The 27207-nt window shown below is 44.5% G+C and overlaps 1 protein-coding gene across 1 annotated transcript; it reads left to right on the forward strand.

Annotated features, from left to right (window-relative positions):
- Nucleotides 1–135: 135 nt before the first annotated feature.
- On the forward strand, nt 136–26359 carry SHE (Src homology 2 domain containing E). The gene is made up of 6 exons (XM_008970286.4): nt 136–1086; nt 3232–3358; nt 13109–13414; nt 15786–15942; nt 16407–16526; nt 18136–26359. The coding sequence occupies exons 1-6, from the start codon at nt 496–498 to the stop codon at nt 18320–18322; spliced, it is 1488 nt and encodes a 495-aa protein (XP_008968534.2). The 5' UTR covers nt 136–495; the 3' UTR covers nt 18323–26359.
- The last annotated feature ends 848 nt before the right edge of the window (nt 26360–27207 follow it).

Below are 27207 nucleotides of genomic sequence, written 5' to 3' on the forward strand. Positions count from 1 at the left end.
GCTCACCCCGCCGCCCCCAGCTCTGGGCAGGAGGTGGCGGGGCTGGGAGGCGCCAGCCGCGGAGGGGAGGGGCGCGCGGAGTTGATGGGCCGCTCGCCGTCCGTCCACCGTCTGTCGCTGCGCCGGGGACACTCCCGCCGCCTCCGCTCGGTCCTCTCTGGTCCCTGGGAGCGTGGGCTGGGCCGCAGGGGGCTTCCGTGGGCCTGGCCTCTCCCACCGCAGGAGGAAAGAGCAGGGGGAAGCCCCCGGCGCCCGCCGCCTCCGAGAGCCACGGTGTCCTCGGGCCGGGCAGGCGTTGAAGACGAGCCCGGGCGGGGCCCCCCGCGCGTCGTGCCTGTCGCCTGCCGTGTCCGGAGCAGAGGCTAGCGCCCGCCCGCTCGGCGCCCCGAGCCGTGAGAACCCCACCCTGCCGGGCGTGGGCGACGGCCGGCCGGGGGCGCGCGGAGCAGCCGTCGCGGGGCCTCGCCGCGGCCTCCAGCGCCCCAGTCACGGGGAATGCAGTGGTCCCCGACCCCTGGCGCCTCTGCGTGTCTGGGCTGGGCTTCCTCGCTCGCCTGCTCCACGGCCCCGACGCTCCTGGGCCGAGCCGGCCGGGGCCCCCTCATGGCGGCCAAGTGGTTCAAGGAGTTCCCCCTGAACCTGAAGACCGTGTCGGAGCGGGCCAAGCCCGGGGGCGGCGGCGGCAAATTGCGCAAGAACTCGGAGGCGGGCGGCGCTGGGCCGGGTCCTGGCAAGGGCCGCAAGAACTCGGCGGCCGAGCTGGGGAGCGGCAGGGCCGGCGTCGGCCCCAAGGACAGCCGGCTGTCCCGCGACAGCCTGCAGGGTCTGATTCAGGCCGCCGCGGGCAAGGGCCGCAAAAACTCCCGGGCCACGGAGGAGGAGCCCCACCGGGGTGCAACCAAGAGCTCGGGCTGCAGCACCTACATCAACAGGCTCATCAAGGTGGACACTCAGGAGAAGAACGGGAAGAGCAACTACCCCAGCAGCAGTAGCTCCAGCTCCAGCTCCTCTTCCTCCGCGTCCTCTTCCCCTTCCTCCCTGGGGCCCGAGCTGGACAAGGGCAAGATTATTAAGCAGCAAGACACGGTAAGAATACAGCCTCCCTTGGACCACCTCTCAGTCGAAGGGGAGCCCTGGGCGCCTGCTAAGCCCTAGGCTTCTTTAGACCTAAGAGGCAGTGAGGATAGGTTTCCTAAGGTCCTTTCTCCCTCCACCATTTGAGAATTCCTGACCATTTAAAATTCTTAGACTGTTTTTTAATTCTTGAAAAATTCTTATTCTAGAGGCGGGGAGTTTTGCAGAAATGTACTAGCCATTGAATTTTGTTAGCAGTTTAGAAGAGTCGTTGAATGAGATATTCCTGTTTGGTTACATTTGACCCCTTTATAGATGTGGTTCATTTTAATTTTGATATTCAGGGGAATTGCAAAGCTAGGCTTGTGTATGACTTTTATGCTTCTTGAGCATAAGGAATGGTAACCTCTCAAGTGTGTAGATATGCATTTCAAAGCTTCAGGAAATGGTTTAACCAACAGTCTTCTCCACTGATTTGGAAGTTCCATCATTTTCTGCGGTTCCACCGAGTAAAGGGCTCCTCGGAGGTTCAGCAAATCTCCAAGACTGCTGCCCTTTCATTCATTCCATGGGCATTTGTTGTGCAGCAGCCATATGAGGAAAGGAGCACAGGGCATTAAGGGCTGTGGAGGATACAGAATATGACAAGGAAATGCTCTCAAGGAAATTACAGATGAGAAGAGAGGGTGTTTCCTGCGACGGACACACTGGAGGTTTTCTGGGTGCTGTCCAATGTGGAAAAGTTAAGAAAAGGAGTGTGAACATAGGAAGGGACTCCCTCCATTCTTGCTGAGATGAGTTGGTCTGATCTGGTTGTTTTTATCTTCTCTCCGATGTGAAAGGGGGAGAGAGAAGAGCTCAAATCGAGATTTCAGACTCCGGTCCAGGCAATCACTTCCTAACATGCATGGGAGCTTTAATTTTCTCTTGTCCAGGCTTCAAACATGCTACCTCCCTGGTTGAAGTCAAGAGCCCATAACACATGCTGTGTATGTCTGAATTGGGCACTTCTGTTCATTCTTCCATTCATTTTTTCATGCTGTAAATACAGCATGCCCACCCTGAGCCAGGCACTGAGTGGAGAGCTGTGTAAAGATGGACGGGGACCCAGCTCATATGTTATTCAGTGGTCCACCTGACTGTGTGACTGGATCACAAGCATCTTGAAGCCAAGGGCTCACTGTATCTTGCAAATGCGGTACACATGGTGGGTAGTCAAGAAAAATGGATTAAGTGAATGGCAGTCGCAGTCACAGTCCCTTGCAGTGGTTGTCTGGTTATTTTTATGGTTGTCACTTCTGGATGTCTGAGGTTTCTGAGGCTATTTCCAGGCTGTTTCCTCCTCTTCGCTTCTCCTCATGTAACAGAGGTTGTGGAGCAAGGCTTGGAGCTTCCTTCCTGAGAAGGGTCCCCTAACCTCTGGTGTTGTCACCCATGTTGTCACACACCACCTCCTCAGGTGCCTTCTATTTTTGGAAAGACGGATGCTTTCTGACACAAAATAGGGGATCCCAGATAGGGATCAAAACCCTATCTAGTCTGTAGCCTGTGACAGTCAGTTTGCCTGTGAATTATTGAACGTAGAACACCTACAATACTGTTTAGTACTGACCTACTTCTCATCTATGAAGCCTGTGTCTTTGGAGCTGTGATCCACTCCTTGAGGACAGGAAGCATGTCTTGGGTTTATTTTGACTCCCTCACAGTGCCTAGCCAGTGCTGGTGGATGACTGACTGACTCATTATGACTGTACTGCTCAGCTGATTGGAGTTTAAAAAACTCAATTCATAAAGGGTATGTGGTAAAGCCACATACCCTTTATGCTCTAAAGCCACAGGTAGCCTTCACTCCCCACATCCACCCCTGCCACCCTCTAACCCAGAAAATGTTTTATTGCTTGGAGAAATAAAGAGAGGTATAAAGAGCCTTGGGGGTAAGTGAAAGAGTTAGATGAATTGTTGCAAATCAACTGTACAACCAAAAAAACAGGTGTTTGTCTAACTGGGACACATGATCAAGTGCAAAAGCTATCTGGAACTGGTTATAGAGATTTTGACCTCCTTGGATATGCAGGAGATGTCAGTAGCCATTTTGACACCATTGCCATTTTGGTATATGGTGGCCCTTAGCAACTGTCCTCTCTTGTTCTTTTTCAGGTCATCATTTTAGAAGACTATGCTGACCCTTATGATGCCAAACGGACAAAGGGTCAAAGGGATGCAGAGAGAGTCGGAGAGAACGACGGTTACATGGAACCATATGATGCACAGCAAATGATAACAGGTTTGTAAGCAGGCTCTACAGAATAGAGACTGAAATCTCACACTCAGTGAGTGTTGTAATATAGTAACCGGTGTCTATTGGGGAAGAGGGAAGCAATTTACCCAGATCCTGCTGACTTGAAGAAACAGAAATTAGACCCCAAACTAATGTCGGACTATCTAGGTAACTTCCTGTATGATTTAGTATCCTTCAGAGTTTTAGAATTTACAGGAGTCTTCAAAGTTTTTCTAGTTCTATGCAAGATGACATTTATGAGTGTAGATCTGCTCAGAATATGATGTTCAGTTTTAACATGATTATATACATTTTGGGGCCACTTTCAGAAGCTTTAACATTCATAATGGGAGTCATACATCTTACCAAGAAGCAAATACATACTTAAGGGATTTTAATCTATTAAAAAATGCAAGGATGGCCAGGCACAGTGGCTCGTGCCTATAATCCCAGCACTTTGGGAGAGAGGTGGGCAGATCATATGAGGCCAGGAGTTTGAGACCAGCCTGGCCAACATAGTGAAACCCCATCTCTACTAAAAATATAAAAATTAGCCGGGTGTGGTGGTGCACACCTGTAATCCCAGCTATTTGGGAAGCTGAGGCACGAGAATCACTTGAACTAGGGAGGAGGAGGTTGCAACAAGCCAAGATTGCGCCACTGCACTCCAGCCTGGGCAGCAAAGCAAGACCCTGTCTCAAAAAGGAAGAAAAAAAAAAAAAAGGCCAGGCGCAGTGGCTCACGCCTATAATCCCAACACTTTGGGAGGTCGAGGTGGGCGGATCACCTGAGGTCAGGAGTTCAAGACCAGCCTGACCAACATGGAGAAACCCTGTCTCTACTAAAAAAAAAATACAAAATTAGCCAGGTATGGTGGCGCATGCCTGTAATCCCAGCTACTTGGGAGGCTGAGGTAGGAGAATTGCTTGAACCTGGGAGGCGGAGGTTGCAGTGAGCCAAGATTGAGCCATTGCACTCCAGCCTGGGCAACAAGAGTGGAACTCCGTCTCAAAAAAAACAAAAAAAACAAACAAAAACTGCAAACATGATGTGATTCTGTATTTTGTAGTAGAAGACTTTCTCAACAAGTTCTACAATATTGGAGCCAAGAATTTAATTACTAAGCAGTAATTATAAATTACTGCTGGCTGGGTGCGGTGGCTCACACCTGTAATCCCAGCACTTTGAGAGGCCGAGGTGGGCAGATCACCTGAGGTTGGGAGTTCGAGATCAGCCTGACCAACATGGAGAAACCCCTGTCTCTACTAAAAATATAAAAAATTAGCCGGGCATGGTGGTGCATGCCTGTAATTCCAGATGCTCAGGAGGCTGAGGCAGGAGAATCACTTGAACTCGGGAGGCAGAGGTTGTGGTGAGCCAAGATCGTGCCATTGCACTCCAGCCTGGCCAACAAGAGGGAAACTCTGTCTCAAAAAAAAAAAAAGAAAGAAAAGAAAAAAAAATCATTGCTGTAAACCAAGCCATTCAAGGCAACCACCTAAAACCAAAGACTAATCTTGTAACTTTTCAAGTCAGAACAATTCCAGTTTGTGAGCTAAGCAGTCACTCTGTCATTCTTAGTGTCAAACTTTTCCCTTTTAGTCATAATTCTCTTAAGTTGATGTAAATGATACTTAAATAAAAATAATATAGATTTATTTGTGAACTTTATGTCTTCACCTAGTTTTCCTTAAAAAGTCTTCCATCCATAATGAGAAATGTAATTGCTGAATGCTGACTCAAGGGAGCCTTATTTGACTCTTGTGGGTTTCATGCCTGGGAAGAGTAACTGGTCCCACATGAAAGACCTTGTCTCTTCTGTTTAGAACAGATTGAAGAGCTGTCAAGCTCAGGTTCTGTAAGTATAGTCTCAGAAGAGTTGAGCAGAGAGTAGCAGCAGCACACTGGAAGGGCCAAGACAGTCTTCAGAATGAAAACGAGCTGGAACAGGAAAGCCTGGCTCCGCTTCCTGCTTCTCTGCTTACAGAGATAAGGCCCTCCGTGTGGGGAGGGTGTACCCTGGCCAGGCTGTGACCCTGAAGGTCACTGGACTGTGACCCCTAATGAAATCTGTGAATGAAAGGAAGTGAAAATGAACTGTCAGAGTTTTAAAAAACATCAGAGCCTTGAAAGGAATAGGGAAAAGAATTTACTTTTACACAAAATTGAGGAAAAGGATTTTCTTAAAAAAAAAAGTTTTAGGCTTAATTGTGATTCACCTTTCTTTGTCCTTGGGTTTTTATTCTTATCTTTCTCTTTAACTGAAGTAGGTAGTTTATACCGTACATCTGTTTATTTGGAGAGCTGCACTGATAAGAGGAAATGTGCTGTAATTTTATAAAAATGAATATAATTTTGGGGGTTTTTTTTGTTTTTTTTTTTTCATGTAATTCCCACAAGAGCTCTATAAGCTAGGGGACTACAATGCTGTCCCCCTTGTGACAGGGTGACAAAAAACAAGATCAAAGGGATTGGGGCTTGCCTGTGTTAAGGAGACATTTTAAGAGACAGAGCAGGAATTAGCACCCGGATCTCCCACTCCACATTGAGTGGTCTGCCCCTGACACCACATGGCGTTCAGGACACACTTGAAATGCCGTATGCAAAACCACTGTAAACTTCACCCGTAAGTGAGGCACCTTTCCACTCAACCAAGAATTTGTCTTCAGAAGTCAGAATTGTCCAACATGGAATAAATGTAATAATAATCGCTAGCATTTAATATTTGAGTGTGTATTAAGTTCCATGCTCTGTTTTAAACAATTTCTGAAAATAAATTCATTTAGGAATACAAAATTAATATATTCAGTTGGCAAATAAATTCAAATTTATTAAAAATCCAAATTACTAACTTTCTAAACTAGTGATCTAAGTATACTTTGGTCTTAACTTTAAAAAAGTTGTATTCGTGGATTTTAAAGTTTCTTCATTTAGAATATATATCACAAAGCACCTTCTCAATCAGTGTAGAGACTCTACCTCTTATTCTACCCGTAGGTTACAAGCTGGACAGAATAACAGGAAGTGAGTTTATCGGAAGCTAGAAATAAAAGATTTGCTGCTGGGCTTTTGTTTTTTGTTTTTTAAACCTTTTACTTTTTTATTCAGTTTGCTCCTTGTGTACCTGATTGTCAAGTCCAAGTTCGGAAATTTCCCGTCTTTCTTGAGAAATGAGAGTTTTTTTTTACTTGTTTCAGCATTTCTGAAGATGGAAAGGATTTTAATGAACACAGTTGAACTGTGGAGTGGTTAAATCTGTGTTGCCATTCTTTGCATTGCCTTTTTTCTACCGGTGAAATGGGAATTACAGGCCTGGTTTTAACAATATCTTGGGCGTATAGAATACTGCCCATATGTTGTTTTAGAATACCCAACAAATATTTCTTGAGGTTTTTTTTTTTATTATATACTAGGCCCTGTCCTGAGCTCTGGGCATACAGGAAACAAGACCCACATGATTTCTGCCCTTGGACCTCACAGCCTAAGGGGGAAACAGACCTACCAGCAAAGAAGATAAGTCATTGAAAAGCATGATAAGTGCCATGAAGTTGAGAATAGGAGCCAGCATCTACCTCAGGGGCAGAGGAAACTGAGAGAAGCCCATGGCTTTCCTGTGGCCAAATCGCTATGGGACCCAGGAAGCCTGGGTCCCCCCAAAACTTTGCTCTTAACTTTTAAAAGTTAAGAATTTATGAGTTTATGAGTAAATTATCACTGAGATTTATCCAAAGGATTGTTCATAAAAAGATATGACTGAATACAAGGCAATATTAATATAAACCTCTGTTGTTTTTCTGCTAAATTCACAGGAACATTTTAACTAAATATTCTAGCTAAGATATTTAGCTAAATATTTGGCAGAGATATTCTACATAATCTAGCATTAGGAGTTTTAGCCACCGCTTTGAAACGTTAGCATCGTACAGGTCTTTAAAAGTTCCCATTGGCTAGTTAGCATGAGGATTCTTTCTGCAGTTGATGTCATACAGCTGTAAATTGAGAGCTTACTAGGTACCAGCCTGGCCAAATTACCTCACTAAATCTTGCAGCAACCCTGTAAAGTGTTTTGTTTGTTTTTTTTGAGACGGAATCTCGCTGTGTCGCCCAGGCTGGAGTGCAGTGGTGCAATTTCAGCTCACTGCAATCTCTACCTCCCAGGTTCAAGTGATTCTCCTGCCTCAGCCTCCCAAGAAACTGGGATTACAGGCACCTGCCACCACACCTGGCTAATTTTCGTATTTTTAGTAGAGACGGGGTTTCACCGTGTTGGTCAGACTGGTCTTGAACTCCTGGCCTCAAGTGATCCTCCTGCCTTGGCCTCCCAAAGTGCTGGGATTGCCAGCCACAAAGTGAGCCACCGTGCAAGCGGGTTTCTTTATACAGTGGAGGAAACCTAGGTTCAGAAAGATTAAATAATTTGTTCAAATTACACAACTGAAAATACCATGTCATTCAGCAAGCTATGGTTTTAGCTTTTGAGCTCCAGTCAAAGATTATTTTTAAAATTTTATTTTTACTTCCAAATGATTTTGTTGGTTTGTTTAAATAGTCAAATCTAAAAGAGAACCTCACTGTTCGAGTCTCCATTAAAAAAAAAACAAAAAACTAGAAACTCCATCTGCCGGGCCCGGTGGCTCATGCCTATAATCCTAGCACTCTGGGAGGCCAAGGTGGGAGGATCAGTTGAGGCCAGAAGTTCAAGGCCAACCTTGCCAATATAGTGAGACCCCATCTCTAAAAAAAAAAAAAAAAAAAAACTGTTATGTCTGTCTTTGCCTGTGATTTAAACAGAAAAAACCTCTTATGGAAAAAAGTGCAAATGAAGACTGGTTTTGATTTAATTTGTCTTTATTCTCCTCGCTAAATTTCAGGGTTTCTGAACTGTACCTGCTTTTGTTCAGATGTTTAGATTTATTCAATAAGAAAATATTAAAGTAATTTTAAAAGCTTGAGCACTGATCAAAGATATGAGTAAAAAATTGTCAGACAGCCCTGTTTCTGATTCCAGGAGGAAAATAGAGTCTTAAGAGGCTCCAAGTTTAATGTTTTGGAAACATGAAATGGGTTAAAATGGATTAGGGGAAAAGGCACATTATTTGGAAATTGGAATTAACATTTTACGTGAAATCATTTGAGCATAAAGCATGGACTCTGGAGTTGGTAATAATTGGCCTCACCATAACTGCTGCATGACTGTGGCTTCCGTGTATTCACCTGTGAAAATGGGGTAACACATCTGTCACTGCCTTAGTGAGGCATCAGTGAGATTCTGGGCATAATACACCTAGCAGGTGTATACCTAGTCAATACAGCCGTGAGTTAGACACTCCAGAGACAATTATATTTCCAAAGAGCATTCTGGACCATACAGGGCAATACTTATTGCTAACTACAATTAATTTAGTAAAAGAAAATCTTAGTCTTCTGCTAAGACTTTCTTGTTTTTGTGTTTTCATGTGAATGACATAATTACCTGCAGCGAGTTGGGGATTGAGAAGGGAAAATTTTTGGCCCCTATAATGTTTCACACCAACCAACTGCATGTTTTTAGTAGGTGCAGGTCAGTGCTGAGCTTCAGCCCCAGGCTGCAAATGAGTGTTTATCTGCTGCCCGTCCCCTGCATTCTGTTGTCTGCTGTGGTAAATGGCCTCTATCGGCAGCCAGGGTGTAGCTTCCTCTTGCCATTTCCTCCTTCTCAGGCTCGTTTCCTCTTGGAGCCAGCTCTGCACGTCAGGGCCTATTCTCCCTGCAGGAAGGGTCGGCTTGCAGCCCCACGATTGTTTCTGTTTCTATGGCGCCTCAGGTTTGGGGGCAGCCAGGTGTTGGAATGGACTGGAAGGTTACTCCCCTTGAAGAGGGGGGTGGTGTGGGGAGGGGAGTCCTGTGCTCAAGCCCTTTCTTCCCCTAATTAAACATTGTTTCAAAAGATGATAGCAGTTTGCAGATTTTGCCTAATCCCAGGACCCTGCAAGAAAGCATTCTCAACTCCATGCTTTGTGTATCTCCCAGAACTCTATATAAGTGTGGGGAGACTGTCTAAATAGAAGGACCTCATTGCAAAAGTAAAAACTCAAACGCATGTGTAATAAGAACTCAAGATTCTAATCACTATACGTCATTTTATTTTATTTTAGGGGAGGTGGGCTGGAAGGCCCGGTAGGAACACTGCCCATCCACCCTGTACATTTTAATCCAAATGTACTGAAATGTCCTTGTGAGCAGGGCTCCTTCTGTCTTAATGTTAGAATCACCTCTTTTTCCTTTTAGTTTAGCTGGGGCAGAATTGCAGCAAGGACCTTGGGAAAGGGTTTCCCCAGCCTGTGCCAGATGGTCTCAACTGAGTGTAAACTATGATTAGAAACCTTAAAATTGTATTCTATATTCATCCTTTGAACTCCTTTGTGTTTTCTGCTTCCCTTTTCTTAGTTCTTTAGAAAAGTTCCTTTTAAAAAAATTACAGCCTTGTCTTAATTGAACCAAGAACAGAGTATGTTTTTGTTTCTTGTTTTCCATAGCTCTGTTTGGAGTAAGCAATGAAGAAGAAAAGCTGTAGGACTGAGAGTCCAGGGACTCAGGAGATGCAGCTCTGACCTCAGACAACCCCAGATACCTGGCCTGGCCTGGGGGTGGGGGCCAGGGACAGTTCTTCCGACTCTTACATTCTGATGTGGAAGTGGTAGACACAGGCAGTACCTTTCTCCTCAGGATGGGACTAGCAATGATAGGCTCCGGAGAATGAGGAACCAAGATGGGGACTGTGGGCACCCAGGAGGTGTGGAAGTGGTTCTCAGGTTTAGCTGCTCTTTAGAATCACCTGGGGGATTTTTACACTCTTGACTCCCACACTGTACCCCAGACTAATCCAATCTGAACCTCTGGTGGTTAAAGCAGTGTGTGTTAAGGCCTGCGGGTGATTTCAATGAGCTGTCCCTGCACAGAATTTGAGACAGCTGCTGACAGCCCCTAGTCAGCAGAGAACTATAACCTCAGCCTATACCTAAGTTTTGCACTTTTGAATTTGGTGTCCTGATTTTATAACGTTTCCCTCATTTGTTGCCCTCTTTTTGTTATAGAGGTCTTAATGAGTCAGTGGCATTTCTCTACGGACCATCCCCACACCTGTTTTGAAGTTACAGATAGAAAGTCTTTCCACCCTTTGTGTCTGCGGCCCTGCGGTCTCCTGAGCCTCTTCCTCCTCACCTGACCCCTCAGCCTTCTTTGCTGGCACCTCCTTCCAGCCACCCATAACTGAAGGAGTCCCAGATTCTGCCTTTGATCCTCTCTCGTTTTCAATCTGCCGTCCATTTCTCTTGTGATTGCTTTCATTCTCACAGTATTCACAACGATCCGTTTGTTAGCCCCTTGACGTATTCCTCCAGATCCACACTGTCACCTGCCTGGAGACATTCTTGAGTTCCCTCCCCTCCCTCTCTCCTCCCATCCATCCATCCAGTCATTATTTAGCACAATGATATGTCCTACAGTAATAAACAAGATATGGTGGTCTCTGCCCTGGCAGACTCCACCAAATTGAAAATACAGACACATCAACATATAAATGGATGCAGTGGGAGAAGAGCAGGGTGAGAGTGCATTGGTCCAGCCGTGGCACCTGTTTAACTCTGGGGGGTATCAGAGAAGAAGGTGGGCAGGAAAGCCTTCTCCGGAGAGGAGAAGATGCTGAGTTAGATTGTAAAGGATTGCAAGATCGCCAGGACACCGGTGGGCTCAAGACAGTGTAGTATGCAGGGAACTGCAGAAATTCCACTTGGTCAGAGCAAAGAATTGGATTATGGGGAGATGGGGCAGGGTAGTGTTGAGAAATTGGGGAGAAAGACAGTGACCTACTCATGTAAGCCTCCCATGCTGTTCTCAGTGTTCTTCACTTCTTAAGTAAACAGTCGGGAGCTTATGAGGTGTTAAGAGATGAGGTATCTGCATATAGAAAGTTCCTCCTTGACTATGACCAGGTAGAGGATGGTTTGAAGGCTTCCTGATGGGCGTTTAGAAGAGCCACAAAATGACGTTTCTGTTGGTCTATAATATAGACTCTATATCACCAGCTCTGGTTGTCCAGACTCCAGCCATCTCTAACTCTGGCAAGGCTCCTTGACCCCAGGCTGCTCACCACCCTGTACTGCTAGTTCCTTCTCACTGTGGCTGGTTGGCTGGTTAGGTAGCTAGTGGTTGGTTGGTTTGCATATGGTTTTTTCCATCTATTTTTATGCCCCATTTCAGACTATACCTTTTTGATTTACTCTATCCTGTACACCATGGTTAGAGTTACCTTCCAGTGAAACACAAATATAATTGTTATTCCCCACTGAAAAAAAAAAAACCTTATAATGGTTTTGTTTTACATACACAACCATCTAAACTTTGTGTCCTTACTTTTAAAATGTCTACACCTTGGCACCTGGCTTGCCTATGCTTCCAGCTGCTTCTCCCATTACCCATTGCCTCTCTCCTTTGTGGCCTTCTGGCCTTTAGACTCATCTCTCAGCTCCCCATTATGGAACAAGCCCTCTATCGTTCCCACCTCCATATCTTCACTCATGCAGCTTCCTCTACTGGAAATGACCTTCTCTATCAAAGTCAACTCATCTTCCATTTCTCTTCCACTTGGAGTCAATCCAAGTGTAGTGGCTAAGAGTATAGCTTCTAGAGCCCAACTTCCTGCTTCTGAATCCAGGCTTTGGCACTTACTGGTTTAGACAATTTCCTTAAACTCTTTGTGCTTCAGTTTTCTCTTCTGTAATAATGGGGAAATAATGATATCCCGTAATCTTAGAGTGATTGTGAAAGTTACTAGACACTTAGAATAGTGCTTCACACATGGTAAGCCATCGATAAATGTTAGCTGCTGAGTTGTTATTACTGGTTTTCCCTATAACACTTCTTTTACTTTGATTTATCCTGGAGTTATTAGCCCAATACATATTATTCGTGAATGTGTCTGGCTTCCCCCAGTTTATTGAAACTGCATAGGAGTCAAGAACTCTGACTAATGCACATAAATGCTTTCCCTTAGTGTATATGCAGCAATGCTTTGAATATCCAGACAGTGCCTGACTTACTGTGGTTTGACTATAATTTTCAACCTTTACAGTGGTGCAAAAGTGATATGCATTCAGTAGAAATTGTACTTCGAGTCACATACAACCATTCTGGTTTTTACTTTCAGCATTCAGTAGATCACATGAGATGTTCAAAACTTTATTACAAAATGGGCTTTGTGTCAGATGATCGTGTCCAGCTGTGGGCTAATGTGTTCGTTTAAGGTGGGCTAGGCTAAACCATGATACTGAGTAAGTTACATGTATTAAATGCATTTTTGACTTGCAGTCGATTTTATTACAATTCTTTTATCTGGGCTTCCTGACAAGATGTAAAAACTTTGAAGGTGAGCTATACTCAGAGCAGACACCAGAACCTGGAAATGAAGCAGGTTACCCTGAGGCCACTATTTACAAACTGCAAGTGGCACCCTGGAGGTGTGCTTGTCTTCAGATGTAATCTCCCACCTTAAATGTGGATCCCATTATCTGACTCAGGCAACTGGAGGGAAGAAGTTGTAGGCACCTTCATTTTGCTTTTGTAACACAGCTGAGAAGTAATCAACCTATCAGGGAGCAATCTTGGAGTTATCTGCCACCTTCACCCAGACAGACAGAGGTGCTGAGGCAATTGGGTTAATGACCAGGCTTTTATGGCATCTTTGCTTTCAAGACATTGTGTATGGTGTGTGTTTTTCAGAAATTAGACGACGGGGTTCCAAAGATCCCCTGGTGAAGGCTCTCCAGCTGCTTGACAGTCCCTGTGAACCCGCAGACGGTGGCCTGAAGTCAGAGACCTTGGCCAAAAGACGGAGTTCCAAGGACCTCCTGGGGAAGCCGCCACAGCTATACGACACTCCCTACGAGCCTGCAGAAGGGGGGCCCAGGGCAGAGGGGAAGGCGCGGCCCCCAGACAGCCGGCTGCCCGAGAACGACGAGCGGCCCGCGGCAGAGTACGAGCAGCCATGGGAGTGGAAGAAGGAGCAGATCGTGCGGGCTCTGTCAGGTGAGGGCGCCAGGCCAGGCCCGCCCCAGTGTGACTTCAGTCTTCTGGCCACCGCATCAGCCCCACATTTGTTTTTTTCCTTGTGGGTACCTTTATATTCCTTTCTCTTCTCAATGTGCAACTGTTTTGGAAATGCCTGAAATGACCATTGAAAGAATGACCACCTGGCTGGGCACGGTGGCTTGCGCCTGTAATCCAAGTCACTTTAGGAGGGCAAGGCAGGCGGATCACTTGACCCCAGGAGTTCAAGACCAGCCTGGTCAACATGGCGAAACTCCATCTCTACTAAAAATACAAAAATGAGCTGGGTCTGGTGCTGGGCGCGTGTAATCCCAGCTACTGGGCAGCCTGAGACAGGAGAATCGCTTGAACTCAAGAGGCGGAGGTTGCAGTGAGTCGAGATCGTGCCACTGCATTTCAGCCTGGGTGACAGAGCGAGACTCTGTCTCAAAAAATAATAAGTAACTAAATACATAAATAAATAAAAGTATAACCAAGCCGGGCACAGTGGCTCACACCTGTAATCCCTGCACTTTGGGAGCTGAGGCAGGCGGATCACTTGAGGTCAGGAGTTCAAGACCGGCCTGGCCAACATGGTAAAACCCTGTCTCTACTAAAAATGCAAAAATTAGCTGGACGTGGTGGCGTACACCTGTAGTCCCAGCTACTCAAGAGGCTGAGGCAGAAGAATAGCTTGAACCTGGGAGGTGGAGGCTGCAGTGAGCTGAGATCATGCCACTGCACTCCAGCCTGGGTGACAGAGCAAGACTCTGGCTCAAAAATAATAATAATAATTATACAAAAGTATAACTATGCCGGGTGTGGTGGCTCATGCCTGTAATCCTAGCACTTTGGGAGGCCGAGGCGGGCAGATCATGAGGTCAAGAGCTGGAGACCATCCTGGCCAACACGGTGAAACGCTGTCTTTACTCAAAATACAAAAAATACCTGGGTGTTGTGGCACGCACCTGTAGTCCCAGCTACAGCTCGAGAAGCTAAGACAGGAGAATTGCTTGAACCCAGGAGGCGGAGGTTGCAGTGAGCCAAGATCTCCCCACTGAACTCCAGCCTGGGTGACAGAGTGAGACTCCGTCTCAAAAAGAAAAAAAAAAAGTATAACCAATGTAAAGGGTGAAGGGAGAAGGTAATATATTTGATGGCAAGCATTTGAGTCAGTTTTTTTCTTTTTTTTTTGCTTTTTGAGACAGGGTCTCACTCTGTCACCCAGGCTGGAGTGCGTTGGTGTGATCATGGCTCACTGCATCCTCAGCCTCCTGAGCTCAGGCAGTCCTCTCACCTCAGCCCCCCGAAGAGCTGGGACTACAGGCGTGCACCACCACTCCCGGATTATTCTTTAATTTTTTAGAGATGGGGTCTCACTGTGCTGCCCAGGTGGGTCTTGAACTCCTGAGCTCAAGTGATCCTCTCACCTCAGCCTCCCAAAGTGCTGGGATTACAGGCAAGAGCTACCATGCCCAGCCTGGAGTCAGTTTCGTTTGATTTGAGTTGTCATCTCGGGTACCTGCTCAGTCCTGTGCCAGGTGCTGCCGTTTCATCTCCTTCTCTCCAGCCTAGGTGTCATGGCATCTCGTATTATTTGGTAGTCTTTCTGTTTCTGAGTTGTCTTTTCTTTTTGTTTTATTATTTCATACTAAAAACTATTGGTTTGGTTTTATAGGATGATACACATTCTTGCAAGGATTCATTACCTGTAACTATGTTTAATCTTTTATCCTAAAAATAGCAGAACTACAAGTAGTTTGGCTTTTTTTTTTTTTTTTTTTGAGACGGAGTCTCACCCTGTCGCCAGGGTGGAGTGCAGTGGCGCAATCTTGGCTCACTGCAACCTCTGCCTCCCGGGTTCAAGTGATTCTCCTGCCTCAGCCTCCCAAGTAGCTGGGACTCCAAGCACGAGCCACGACGCCCAGCTACTTTTTGTATTTTTAGTAGAGATGGGGTTTCACCAGGTTAGCCAGGATGGTCTTGATCTCTTGACCTTGTGATCTGCCTGCCTTGGCCTCCCAAAGTGGTGGGATTACAGGCATGAGCCACCGTGCCCGGCCACAAAACCACAAGTTTTTTAAAAGTCCATGTTGAAATACATTAAAGTGGTTTCCTCTCATAATCTAAAACTGTTTTATACTGATGAATATTTTACAGAAAAAGTGTCTGTGGGATGCTAGCAGTGTGATCAGATATCAAAGACAGCAGGAGCTCAGCTAGCCAGGGTATTTTGCAGTATATTATAGTTAATGTTAAAGGGGGAAAATGCTTCTTTCCTGAGCCAAGGCAGGCAAGGAGGTTTTTTCCCTTTGAAGTTTACATGGGTCACCCCAGTGGCCTGTGATGTTAAATGGAGTCTTCCTTCCAGTCCAGTTTGAAGGAGCTGAGCGACCTTCCCTCAGGGAGGAGACAGTGAGGCAGCACCACCGGCAGAAGAGCTGGACCCAGAAGATCCTGAAGCCAGCCCTCTCGGACCACAGTGAGGGAGAGAAAGTGGACCCGGGCCTGCCCCTGGAGAAGCAGCCGTGAGTCTCCTCCTCAGATCCTTGTAACAGACAACAGCTGGGAGCTTACAGCTTTGTATCAGGGAGCACATTGGCCCATTTCACATGATTATTTTTGTTAATGAATACTTGCCTGGATGGGGCTTTTAATGAAAACCCATCTTCAAAGCCCAGTGCATTGTGCAAAATGGAAAGTGCACTGCATCTCAACAAGCTCATTGTAAGTCTTATTCTTCTGTAGAGAGTGAAAACTGTTCAAATGACACTAGCGCTGTTAACTCACTCTTGTATGATTGATAGGCTTTGTGATCTGGGATCACCCAGATCTGCATTTTGTCTGTTCTGAATGTGAAGCAGGATCTAGTTCAGGCTGTTGCGTCTCTGCCAGAAGTTCATTTCAAACAACGCTTTATGGAGCAATGCCCAGTCTGGATTTGTATTTTGACACTCATGGTGCTTTCCCCTCTTCCACCCCCATTTTTCAGCTGGTATCATGGTGCCATCAGCCGTGCTGAGGCTGAGAGTCGACTACAGCCCTGCAAAGAAGCTGGTTACCTGGTTCGAAATAGTGAGTCAGGGAACAGCAGGTACTCCATTGCCCTAAAGTAAGTAAGCCCCATGGCTTTCCTCATCTCCAAGGGGAAGGAACACTGTGTGACAGTCTTCTAGTCAAAAAAAACATACTGTGAAGGTGGTTCACAGGGGTGTGCATTGCAGAAAATAAGAGGCATTTGTTTGGACAATGGAACATGAGACACTTGGATGAGAATGCAAAATTGGTATTGGGTAAATGCCTCCATTATCTATTATGATAATGAAGGTCTTATTGCATTATCTTTGTGCATTAGTCAATTTCTACCTTACATTACCTAATCTGGAGTAGGCCCTCTCAGTAGAGAAATAATTCCTGATGAAAAGAATTATTTCTAACAGGGTAGTACAGTCATTCTTCTTTTATTCCCTAGTATTGGGGACTTTAATAAATCAAGATCCCCCTGATTGTCAAAATGCCAACTGCAATTTTGACACCAGTTTCTTCTGGTGAAGAAGGAAATGCTGACTTGCCTGTTGCTCCCTCTGTCTGATTGTACACAGAAAATTCACTTTTGCCTGGTAGGCCTGGTGGAGTGTGTATCATGGAAATTCTCACTGCTCCGTGAGTTCAGTGGCCCTGTATTGGAGGATCATTGTCAAGAGCCCTAACAGCATTTCCTTCCTGAGGAAGCTGAGCCCCTGCAGCTGAAACAATCAGGCTGGAGGAGAACAGAGTCGGGCGGGGGATTTGAGCAATATGGCTCAGAAAATGGGATAGGCCACCAGATACACAATACCAGGAATAGCTCGACTGTGTTCCTGAAATTGGTGCTTGTGGATTAAATCTTTGAGCTTTTGGTGCCAGCTTTCATTTTATACAACCAGGAATGGTCTTTCCAGATGCGAGGGGAGGAAATGGTTTTTATTATTATTATTTATGTGTTCTTTTTGGAAAAAAAGAAGAAGAACCCTTACTTACGTCCTTTTAGCTGTGGTGAGGAGGATGAGTTTTTTTGGGGTTTCTTTTCTTTTTCTTTTTTTTTTTTTTTTGAGATGGAGTCTCACTCTGTTGCCTAGGCTAGAGTTCAGTGGCATAATCTCGGCTCACTACAACCTTCACCTCCTGGGTTCAAGTGATTCTCCTGCCTCAGCCTCCCAAGTAGCTGGGATTACAGGTGCCTGCCACCATGCCTGGCTAATTTTTTTGTATTTTTTAGTAGAGATGGGGTTTTACCATGTTGGCCAGGCTGGTCTTGAACTCCTGACCTCAAGTGATCCGCCCACTTCGGCCTCCCACAGTGCTGGGATTACAGGCGTGAGCCACCGTGCCCAGCCAAGGATGAGTTTCTACCTCACCTTAGTAGCCTCGTGCTTGGGCGTAAGCACTGGTTTTGCAATTTGAGAGCTAGAAGGGACTTGGCATTCTTTTTAATTGTTTTCTTTGTTCCACTACCTGATGACTCATATGTGATAAGGATAAACCACTCAAGGATTACATGCATTTAGACTGTGAAATTTCTGAGAGTACCACTAGAGTGTGGAATGCATTTCTGTGTGTGTAGAACCATTACGGGATGGATGAGAACCTATCAACCTAGTGTGAATCTGGCTGCAATTGTTTTCAGTGGGGAGGGATCCTCTGCCCACTCATTCATGTCTCCTCCTTGATTTTCATTCCAGGACTAGTCAAGGATGTGTCCACATCATAGTGGCTCAGACCAAAGACAACAAATACACACTGAATCAGACAAGCGCTGTGTTTGACAGCATCCCTGAAGTGGTACACTATTATTCCAATGAAAAGTTGCCTTTCAAAGGGGCAGAACACATGACTTTACTCTACCCAGTGCACAGCAAGCTTCACTAAGATTCAGCCACTGCAAGCCCTGGGCCTCTGGCACCTTCAAGGGCATCATCAGCGCACAATCAGCATCTCAGAGGACAAGGCTGGACTAGCAACTGCTAGAAAATGGGAGTCTTCCTTGAAAAGTCAGAGAGTGATTTGTTTTGTTTTGTTTGAGACGAAGTCTCGCTGTGTTGCCCAGGCTGGAGTGCAATGGCGCGATCTTGGCTCACTGCAACATCTGACTCCTGGGTTCAAGCAGTTCTTCCCCCTCAGCCTCCCAAGTAGCTGGGACTATAGGTTCGCACCACCACTCCCAGCTAATTTTTTTTTTTGTATTTTTAGTAGAGATGGGGTTTCGCCGTGTTGGTCAGGCTGGTCTCAAAACTCCTGACCTCAAATGATCCACCCACCTCAGTCTCCCAGAGTGCCTGGATTACAGGCATGAGCCACTGCACCCGGCCAAGTCTTTGGTCTTAAAGTGATTCCATGACACTTTGTTTGTGGCCTGTCCCTTGTTTCCTTGCTAAGTAGTTCTACAATAAGAAATCATGATTTAGCTGTTGCCTCCAGCTCTGGGGTAGGGTGTTCTTTTTATGGTGTGACCCTCAGGAAAGTTAAGTCAGGAGTTCAGGAGCATCAGAGTTCTCTAGAAATGTGCCTACTTGTTACCTGGAATACCTGGTCTCTAAACAAACCAACAAAAAATCCACGTGGCTTTTCCACATGATGGTGCAGACTGGAAGAGGATGTTATATTGGACTCGTTATTGGGGAAATGAATGAGCAGGAGAAAATGTGAATGACGGGCAAGAAGGTGGTCTTTCTCCCTCAGAAGTCCTAATTCAGCTCTGGAGTTCATGGAAATCCGCAACTTCAGAGTGTGGCCTAAGGATTATTTTGTTGGTCAGCCTTTCCAAGAAAGTGTGTGTTCTCTCAATCTCTGTGGATTTTCTCATTTTTTAGCAAATCAGTGAGATAAGCATAAATAGGAAGGAAGATACCCCAGGTTGAAGAATCACCAATATCATTAGGCATTGGCATCATTATTAGAATTCTGAATTATAGAATAAAAGGTACAACAAAGATTTCATTTCTGAATTTTAAAATTCTGGAAATTTGCAAAGCTCCACAACTGTTTTTTTACTGAATTAATTACATAGAACTTCGATGTCTTTTGTTTCATCATCATTGGGCATTTTAGTTGCTATGGAATAATTTTTAATTTTTGTCTCTAAAATTAGATTTGCTTTGTGTTTGTAGTAAATTTTTTAAAAATGCAACCCTAAGATCTGATTATATGAACTGGGTCTCTAAAGCCCACAAAGATTCTCTCGTTCTGTACCAAGCAGACTGCCTTGTACTATACAGAAGTGTTTGAAAAGACCTAGAGGTTTTCTCTTAAATACCATTACTTAAGATTCATAGTATTAGGATCTTTATGATTTATCATGAGCTTATATCACCAGTTTATTTACTGTGAAAAAAACCATGGGAATGGCATACTGTGAGAAGAGTACTATGGTGAGTGGCTCCAGAATTAAAATTCAGCAGATGTGTCTGTATTCTGGGGTTGGTCATTTGGGTCTCAAAACTGCCCCATATGCAAATGTACTGACTGTCATCAATGAAAAGTTAACCTTTGTAGCTTATAAATACACACAAAATGTTGATTTGGTTAATTTTTTAGGAAAGTATACCTTTGTAGTTACTAGTTACATTTGACTATAAGATTTAGAGGTTAGTAAATTTTTGCTTCTTTATTCAGATAAGATCTCAGCCAAAAGGTTGTATGATCTTTGATTTTAAAAATTTAAGAGGAACTTTTCCTCACTGGAACACAATGATTTTATTAATAAAGAATGTAGGCTGGGTGCAGTGGCTCATGCACGTAATCCCAACAATTTGGGAGGCTGAGGCAGGCAGATCACGTGAGGTCAGGAGTTTGAGACCAGCCTGGCCAACATGGTGAAACCCCGTCTCTAGTAAAAATACAAAAATTAGCTGGGCACGGTGGCGGGCACCTGTAGTTCCAGCTGCTTGGGAGGCTGAGGCACGAGAATCACTTGAGCCCAGGAGGTGGAGGTTGCAGTGAGCCAAGACTATGTCACTGCACTCCATCCTGGGTGACAAGAGCGAAACTCCATCTCAAAAAAAAAAAAAAAAAAAGCCTGGCCTGGTGGTGGATGCCTGTGGTTCCAGCTATTCGGGAGGCTGAGGTAGGTGGATCACCTCTGCTCAGGTGAAGGCTGCAGTGAGCCATGATCGCACCACTGCACTCCAGCCTGAGTGACAGAGTGAGACCCTGTCTCAACAAGCAAGCAAACAAAAAACCAAAAGGAATGTTTTTTTCAGATACTGATAGAATGTTTTCAGTGTGTATTGGTTCATTTACTATATCTTTAGTGTAAGATTTTAAAAGGTTTTTTCAGCATCCATTCAACAAATATTTATTATCTTTATACAAATTATTCATTGTGTTAAACTTATTTTTAGTTTAACATTCTAGAAATGAAACGTTTTTACTTAATCTTATTCTACAAAGGGAATACAGCAGTTATTCTAATTTTAATAAATGCTAAAAGCTTTATACAATTTTTCTTTGTGCACTAAATGATTTTTGGCCCATACCCAGCAACTGTGATGAATGTATAATGAAATAACATCTTGAAAACAGGCCAGATACATTAAGTATTTATTGAGCTTCTGTCATATGCCCAGTATTATGCTTCTTCTATACTGTTTCTCTGTGACAAGTCATACTATATTCTTTATAGAATTAAAAGTAGAGGAGAGGCAGAGTTTATATATTGTCCAGTTGCTTTACAGTTGTACAGGAGGTTATAAGAAGAAATATAGTAAATTAGTGGGAAGTCAGAGGTGGGGGCGTTAGTGAGCTACTATTTTCTTCTTGAGGTTGTGACACAAGCTGACAAAAGCCAGGGAGTTCACAGCTGTGTGGTGGCACAAAGTTCCATATGTTCTAAAAACAATTAGGCCCAGCAGGGTGTCCCTAATGGCTTCCTTGTTAAACCTCCATGGCCAGCTGATCTGAAGCTCTGTGACATGTTCTCTGAGCTCTGAATGCTCTGGCTTTTTGTCATTTTGTCTTGAGACAAGTATTTTCCTGTAGTCCTCATTCCTTCGAGTTATTCCATCTCCCAGGATATTCTCTGGTGAGAAGAATGTCTTTCAGTGAATTTGCCTTGAATTTAGCATCCATAGAGCTGTGTCAGTGTTCTTCTTGATCACACCTTCTTTAAAAAAATACTCTGCTTGCGATGACTGGACAAGTTCAGTTGGTTAGTTTCAGGCCTATAAGAAGAGAGAGTAAAGGACCTTGCTATTTACTTTGATACCATAGTTGTATCTCAGGATGACCTGCAAACCACTGGCCTTGTGTGTATTTAAGCTAGGAATAAAATAATGGAGAAGTGTTAATATGTATACAAAAAGGTAAATATTGATATACCTACTCTCTGTTGGGGGCAGAAGTGTCATTTTAAGTTATTCAAAGCACTTTCTTAAGCATTTTAGAAAGCCTTTATTCTTTGCTGTTGGAAGTCTCCGTACTTTGCAGAATTGGTATTTGTGTACCAGCCTCTGCCGCAGGATGGGGAGGTGGGCAGGTAGCTGATAGGGGCAGCCAGGAGTTTTTGAGGCAGGTGGTGGGAAATTGTCCTAATTTGTTAATTGGATTATGTAACTCTGTTACTAGTCTGTTATTGGCTGTTGTTACTGGATGCATCTTGATATTCAGAAGAATAACTGTGAGGCATTCTTCAGTTGCTGGTTAAGTGGGGTTAGTTTCTGTTCTGTCAGATGCCCTTTTTCAGTCAAAGGTTAGCCCCTTGTTTCTCCCTCCTTCCAGGGTTTAGGGAGTGCAGTGATGTCGATTTCATTTCCCTTCCCCGCACCCCTTGACACTCAGCAGGATTGCACTGAAACCCTTCACAGATTTCTTGTTCACTAGTTGTCTCCTATTTTTCCATAACCAGCACTAGTTTGGCCTTATGACCTGGTTAGAATCACTCTTCTGTATTCTCATTTCCAATTTTTGTGCCCCACTAACGTGGACTAGAGAAACTTGGCCTGCTGTGCAGTGGGCCTAATGTTCAACTTACCCTCCACCGCTGACCCTGTGTGAAGAAAGATGGTGCGTTACTGCCATCTAATGGAAAAAGAGAAAACTGCAGTTGGGAAAAGCGCTGTGCATTTAAGGGTAGGGCTTTCTGAAGGATTTCTGATACAGTCCAGAAAAGGGAAAATGATGACACAGCAGTTGCCATCTTGAAAAATGCCCTTTCCTGCGGAAAGGGTGTTTTGAATGAAGTCTAATACAACTATCACAAGGTCCCTGGACTAAGGCTGGATCGTGTAATTTAGAATCTCAAATTGTATTTTAATTAATATGCTGGCAACAGAATCATTGAAACAGGCATCTCATTTTGTCAAGTTCTTAGCCGTTCAGTTTGTCAGGGGCTTTAATATTTTAGATATCAACTAATACATAGTTTCAACTTTTAAAAATATTTGAAGATTGTATGTAATATAGGTGCCTATCTATAGTGCCTTAGTAATTTAAATCAGAAATATTTTATAAAACTTCTGGTTGTTTTGCAGTAGCCAATATAGGCTTCATGCCCTCCTGAAGATGGTTTCCTCTGAAATGTAACTTTAAATAAACATTATTCCAAGAAAACTACAGTGGTTTTGCTTAATTCAGTTAGCTCTGAGAATCATCTTCCTTCAGAAAAATACTTCCCATGGTAAGAGCTACAGCAGAGTTTCATTTGCAGTCACCATTAATGAAATATAGAAACACCATGATGGAACATAACCAGCAGATTCTATCTTTTATTTACTCTGTTCACATTTAGAGTCCTTCTATTATGTTTTTCTTCCCAAGTAAAATAGTAATACAGTGACGTTTTACTGCCATTTCCTGGCCCATCTCTTCCTGAGTCGAAAGTTAGTGCATTGGTTCTCATCCCTCACTAGATAGAAGATTTGGGCTCTGCTTCTGTTTTTATCAGTTTGTTATTAATACAAATGTCCCATGCCATCTGTGGGATGCCCTAAGTCTGTTGCAAAGTTCAAAAACCTATTTTTAAAAAAAATTGTACCAGGTGATTGGATACACAGCCAATGGTGGAGAAGCCCTGTTGGAAGCTCCTATTTGGAAATGCACAAATAAATTCACGTGAGGTCCTAGAAGGGCATACTGTTGAGTCTGCTATCAAAAAGTTTTCCCCTCCAAAATTCCTGTTTAACATGGTTTCAAGTTTTTAACTTCCATTAAACATTTATGTAAGTTGCCACCAGGTGGAACAAGTGCCTATTGTTTTTCCCCATCTGTGTTTGAGAGAAGAGGAAGTTTGCATGAAGAAATGCTCCCGCCACCCACCACCCGAGCAATTAGAGTAATGGTTTTCAGAATTCAGATTGAACACGTGTTTACAAGCACCCAGGGTTTGAGTGTTGAATGTTGGATTCTGACCCTGTGAAAGGCCAAGATGTAAGTAGTGAGAATAGACTCTTCCTCCGCACCAGGTGTGCTGCTGAACAAATGCTTTTCATCATACAGCGTCTCATTTAATCTGCCACAACTCAGCCAGGTGGGAACCTTGTTTTTCAGATAAAAACACGGGTGCTTAGAATGATGAAATAACTTGTCTTGGGTCAGTCATAGTAAGTGGTAGAGCCCAGATTGCGGCCCAGGTCTCACTCTAGAGTGTTTTTTTTTTTTTTTTTTTTTTGCACTTTTTATGATTTCATTTAAAAACAAAACATAGACTGAGTTGTCTGTTCATTTTCTTCGCTGCACAGCCTGGCCTTGGGAGTGGTGACTGATGGCCCACGGGGCTGCTCGCTCCACAATGGCCTTGTGGTTCTGGAGGAAACATTGTGAGCAATCTCAGCTCAGTATAATTTGTTGCACATCAGCAGCGCTTCATTCCAGCCCCTTGACCTTGTAGACCAGGAACTTCTGGAAGCCACTGGGCAGGGTGTGCTTCATTATCTTGCTACTCCCATAACTGACGCTGGCAATACAGCGGAGTATCATTCAGCCTCAACAAGGAAGGGAATCCTGACACAGACCATTACGCTGAGTGAAACCCGTCAGTCACAAAAAGACAAATGCTGTATGATTCCACTTACGTGAGGTACCCAGAGTAGTCAAATTCATAGAAAGTAGAATGGTAGTTGCCAGGGGCTGGGGAAGGAGGAAATGGGGAGTTGTTTAATGAGTGCAGAGTTTTCTTTTCTTTTCTTTCTTTTTTTTTTTTTTTTTTTGAGACAGTGTCTTGCTCTGTCGCCCAGGCTGGAGTGCAGTGGTGCAATCTCAACTCACTGCAACCTCCACCTCCCAGGTTCCAGCAATTCTCCTGCCTCAGCCTCCCAAGTAGCTGGGACTACAGGCATGCACCACAACGCCCAGCTAATTTTTGTATTGTTAGTAGAAACGGGGTTTCACCATGTTGGCCAGGCTGGTCTCAAACTCCTGACCTCATGTGATCCACCAGCCTTGGCCTCCCAAAGTGCTGAGATTATAGGCATGACCCACCATTCCCAGCCCAGAGTTTCTGCATGAGATAATGAAAAGTCCTGGAGATTGGGTGCACAACAATATGAATGTAGTTAACACTGCTGAACTGCACACTTAGAAATGGTTAACATAGGCCAAGCATAGTGGCTCATGCCTGTAATCCCAGGGCTTTGGGAGGCCAAAGTAGGCGGATCACTTGAGCGAAGGAGTTCGAGACCAGCCCGGGCAACGTGATGAAACCCCATCTCTTATAAAAAAAATTAAAAGAGGTGGTTAAGATGGTAAATTTTATGTTAATGCATTTCTTACCACACACACAAAAATGCCAGTCTATTATCTTACAATGGAAATGCATCTAGCAGACTGGACATTCAGGTCACCTGTGTGATCAATGTGCTCTCTACCCATAGAGGGGCACATGGACTCAGAGCAAGGGAAATAGGAATTGGGTTTTCGGTATCCACCTCCACCTCCAGGACAATCCTCTGCTGGGTCTGGCAAGTTGCGTCCATGGGCCTAGGCAGCCTTTCCCCTGCTTGGGAGAGGCTCTGCCTGTAGAACTGGGTAGTGTGAAGTCCTGAAGGTCATTTAAGCTCTGATAAGCATACCTTGAGGAGATTCAGTGTGAGGCATGAGGTTATCATTTCCAGAATCCACAGGTAGCACCAGAATTACTTCCCCTTTGTGAATCATGTAGTATGAATCACTGTAATGTCTTGATTCAAATTTAAAATACTTCCTACATGACATTTTTAAATGATTGCCTTCTAATTTATGTGCATAAATAAACAGGTTTACTAATTTGGATTGAGGGAAAGATAAATTATTACTTGATGAGCACATAAAAGCCAATTTGTTGATCAAGCTATCAACCAGCATATTGTTGGCAAGAAACATATTTTACTTAAAAGATAAGGTGTGGATTATTTCAGATTGCTTTATTCTATTTTTTTTTTTCTGAGACGGTGTGGATTATTTTGGATTGCTTTACTTTTTTTTTGAGACAGAGTCTCACTCTGTCGCCTAGGCTGGAGTGCAGTGATGCAATCTTGGCTCACTGCAACCTCTGCTTCCCGGGTCCAAGCCTCAGCCTCCTGAGTAGCTGGTATTATAGGTGCCCACCACCACACTTGGCTAATTTTTGTATTTTTAGTAGAGACGGGGTTTCACTATGTTGGCCAGGCTGATCTCAAACTCCTGACCTTGTGATCTGCCTGCCTCGACCTCCCAAAGTGCTGGGATTACAGGCATGAACTACCGTGCTCGGCCTGATTTTACTTTATTTTTGAGACAGGGTCTTCTCTGTTTCCCAGGCAGGAGTGCAATGGTGTTATCATGGCTCACCACAACCTTGACCTTCTGGGCTCAAGCAATTCTCCCACCTCAACTTCCCAAGTGGCTGGGACCACAGGTGTGCGCCACCATACCTGGCTAATGTTTTGAATTTTTGTAGCGACAAGGTCTCACTATATTGCTTAGGCTGATCTCGAACTCCTGGGCTGAAGCAATCATCCTGACAGCCTCCCAAAGTACAAGGATTGTAGGTATGAGCCACTGCACCGTCCTGGACTGCTTCAGATGGTGTACTTGCAAGTGAAACATTCTTTCTAAAACCCTTGCACGTTTTAAAATGGAGAATCTCAAGCATTTTTAGAAACTAATACAATGGGCTGGGCACAGTGGCTCACGCCTGTAATCCCAGCACTTTGGGAGGCCAACGCAGGCAGATCACTTGAGGTCAGGAGTGATCCACCTCCAACCGGGAGGTGGAGGTTGCAGTTAGCTGAGATTGTGCCACTACACTCCAGCCTGGGCAACAGAGTGAGACACTGTCTCAAAAAAAGAAATGAATACAATGAACCACCCTGTCCCATCACCCAGCATCAACAATTACTGTCTTACAGCCAATTTTGTTTTGTCTGTGATCCCCACCTACTTCTTGTACATTTTAATAAACAATTTTTCATAGGCAGTATAATATGATTGGACTATTCCAAAATAGAGGGGTTATAATTGTTTAATAAAGCTATCTTTAATTCTAAAAGCAATGCTCATTTAAAAAAATTAAATATGTACACAAGAAAAAAGAGCAAATCCGGTCTTCAGTGACTTCCTAAATGCACTTAGAACATTGCAGAGGTTTGGCTGGGCATGGTGGCTCACACCTGTAATCCCAGCACTTCGGGAGGCCGAGGCAGGTGGATCACCTGAGGTCGGGAGTTCAGGACCAGCCTGGCCAACATGGGGAAACCCTGTCTCTACTAAAAAATACAAAATTAGCCAGGCATGGTGGCGCATGCCTGTAATCCCAGCTACTCGGGAGGCTGAGGCAGGAGAATCGCTTGAACCTGGGAGGCGGA

Source organism: Pan paniscus, chromosome 1 (genome assembly GCF_029289425.2).
Source record: "Pan paniscus chromosome 1, NHGRI_mPanPan1-v2.0_pri, whole genome shotgun sequence".
NCBI classification, from domain to species: Eukaryota; Metazoa; Chordata; class Mammalia; order Primates; family Hominidae; genus Pan; species Pan paniscus.

Coding starts and splice junctions, on each gene's coding strand:
- SHE (XM_008970286.4), top strand. CDS start 496: ATGCAGTGGTCCCCGACCCCTGGCGCCTCTGCGTGTCTGGGCTGGGCT. Junction 1,087..3,231: donor TTATTAAGCAGCAAGACACG/GTAAGAATACAG, acceptor GTTCTTTTTCAG/GTCATCATTTTAGAAGACTA. Junction 16,527..18,135: donor AGGTACTCCATTGCCCTAAA/GTAAGTAAGCCC, acceptor TTTTCATTCCAG/GACTAGTCAAGGATGTGTCC.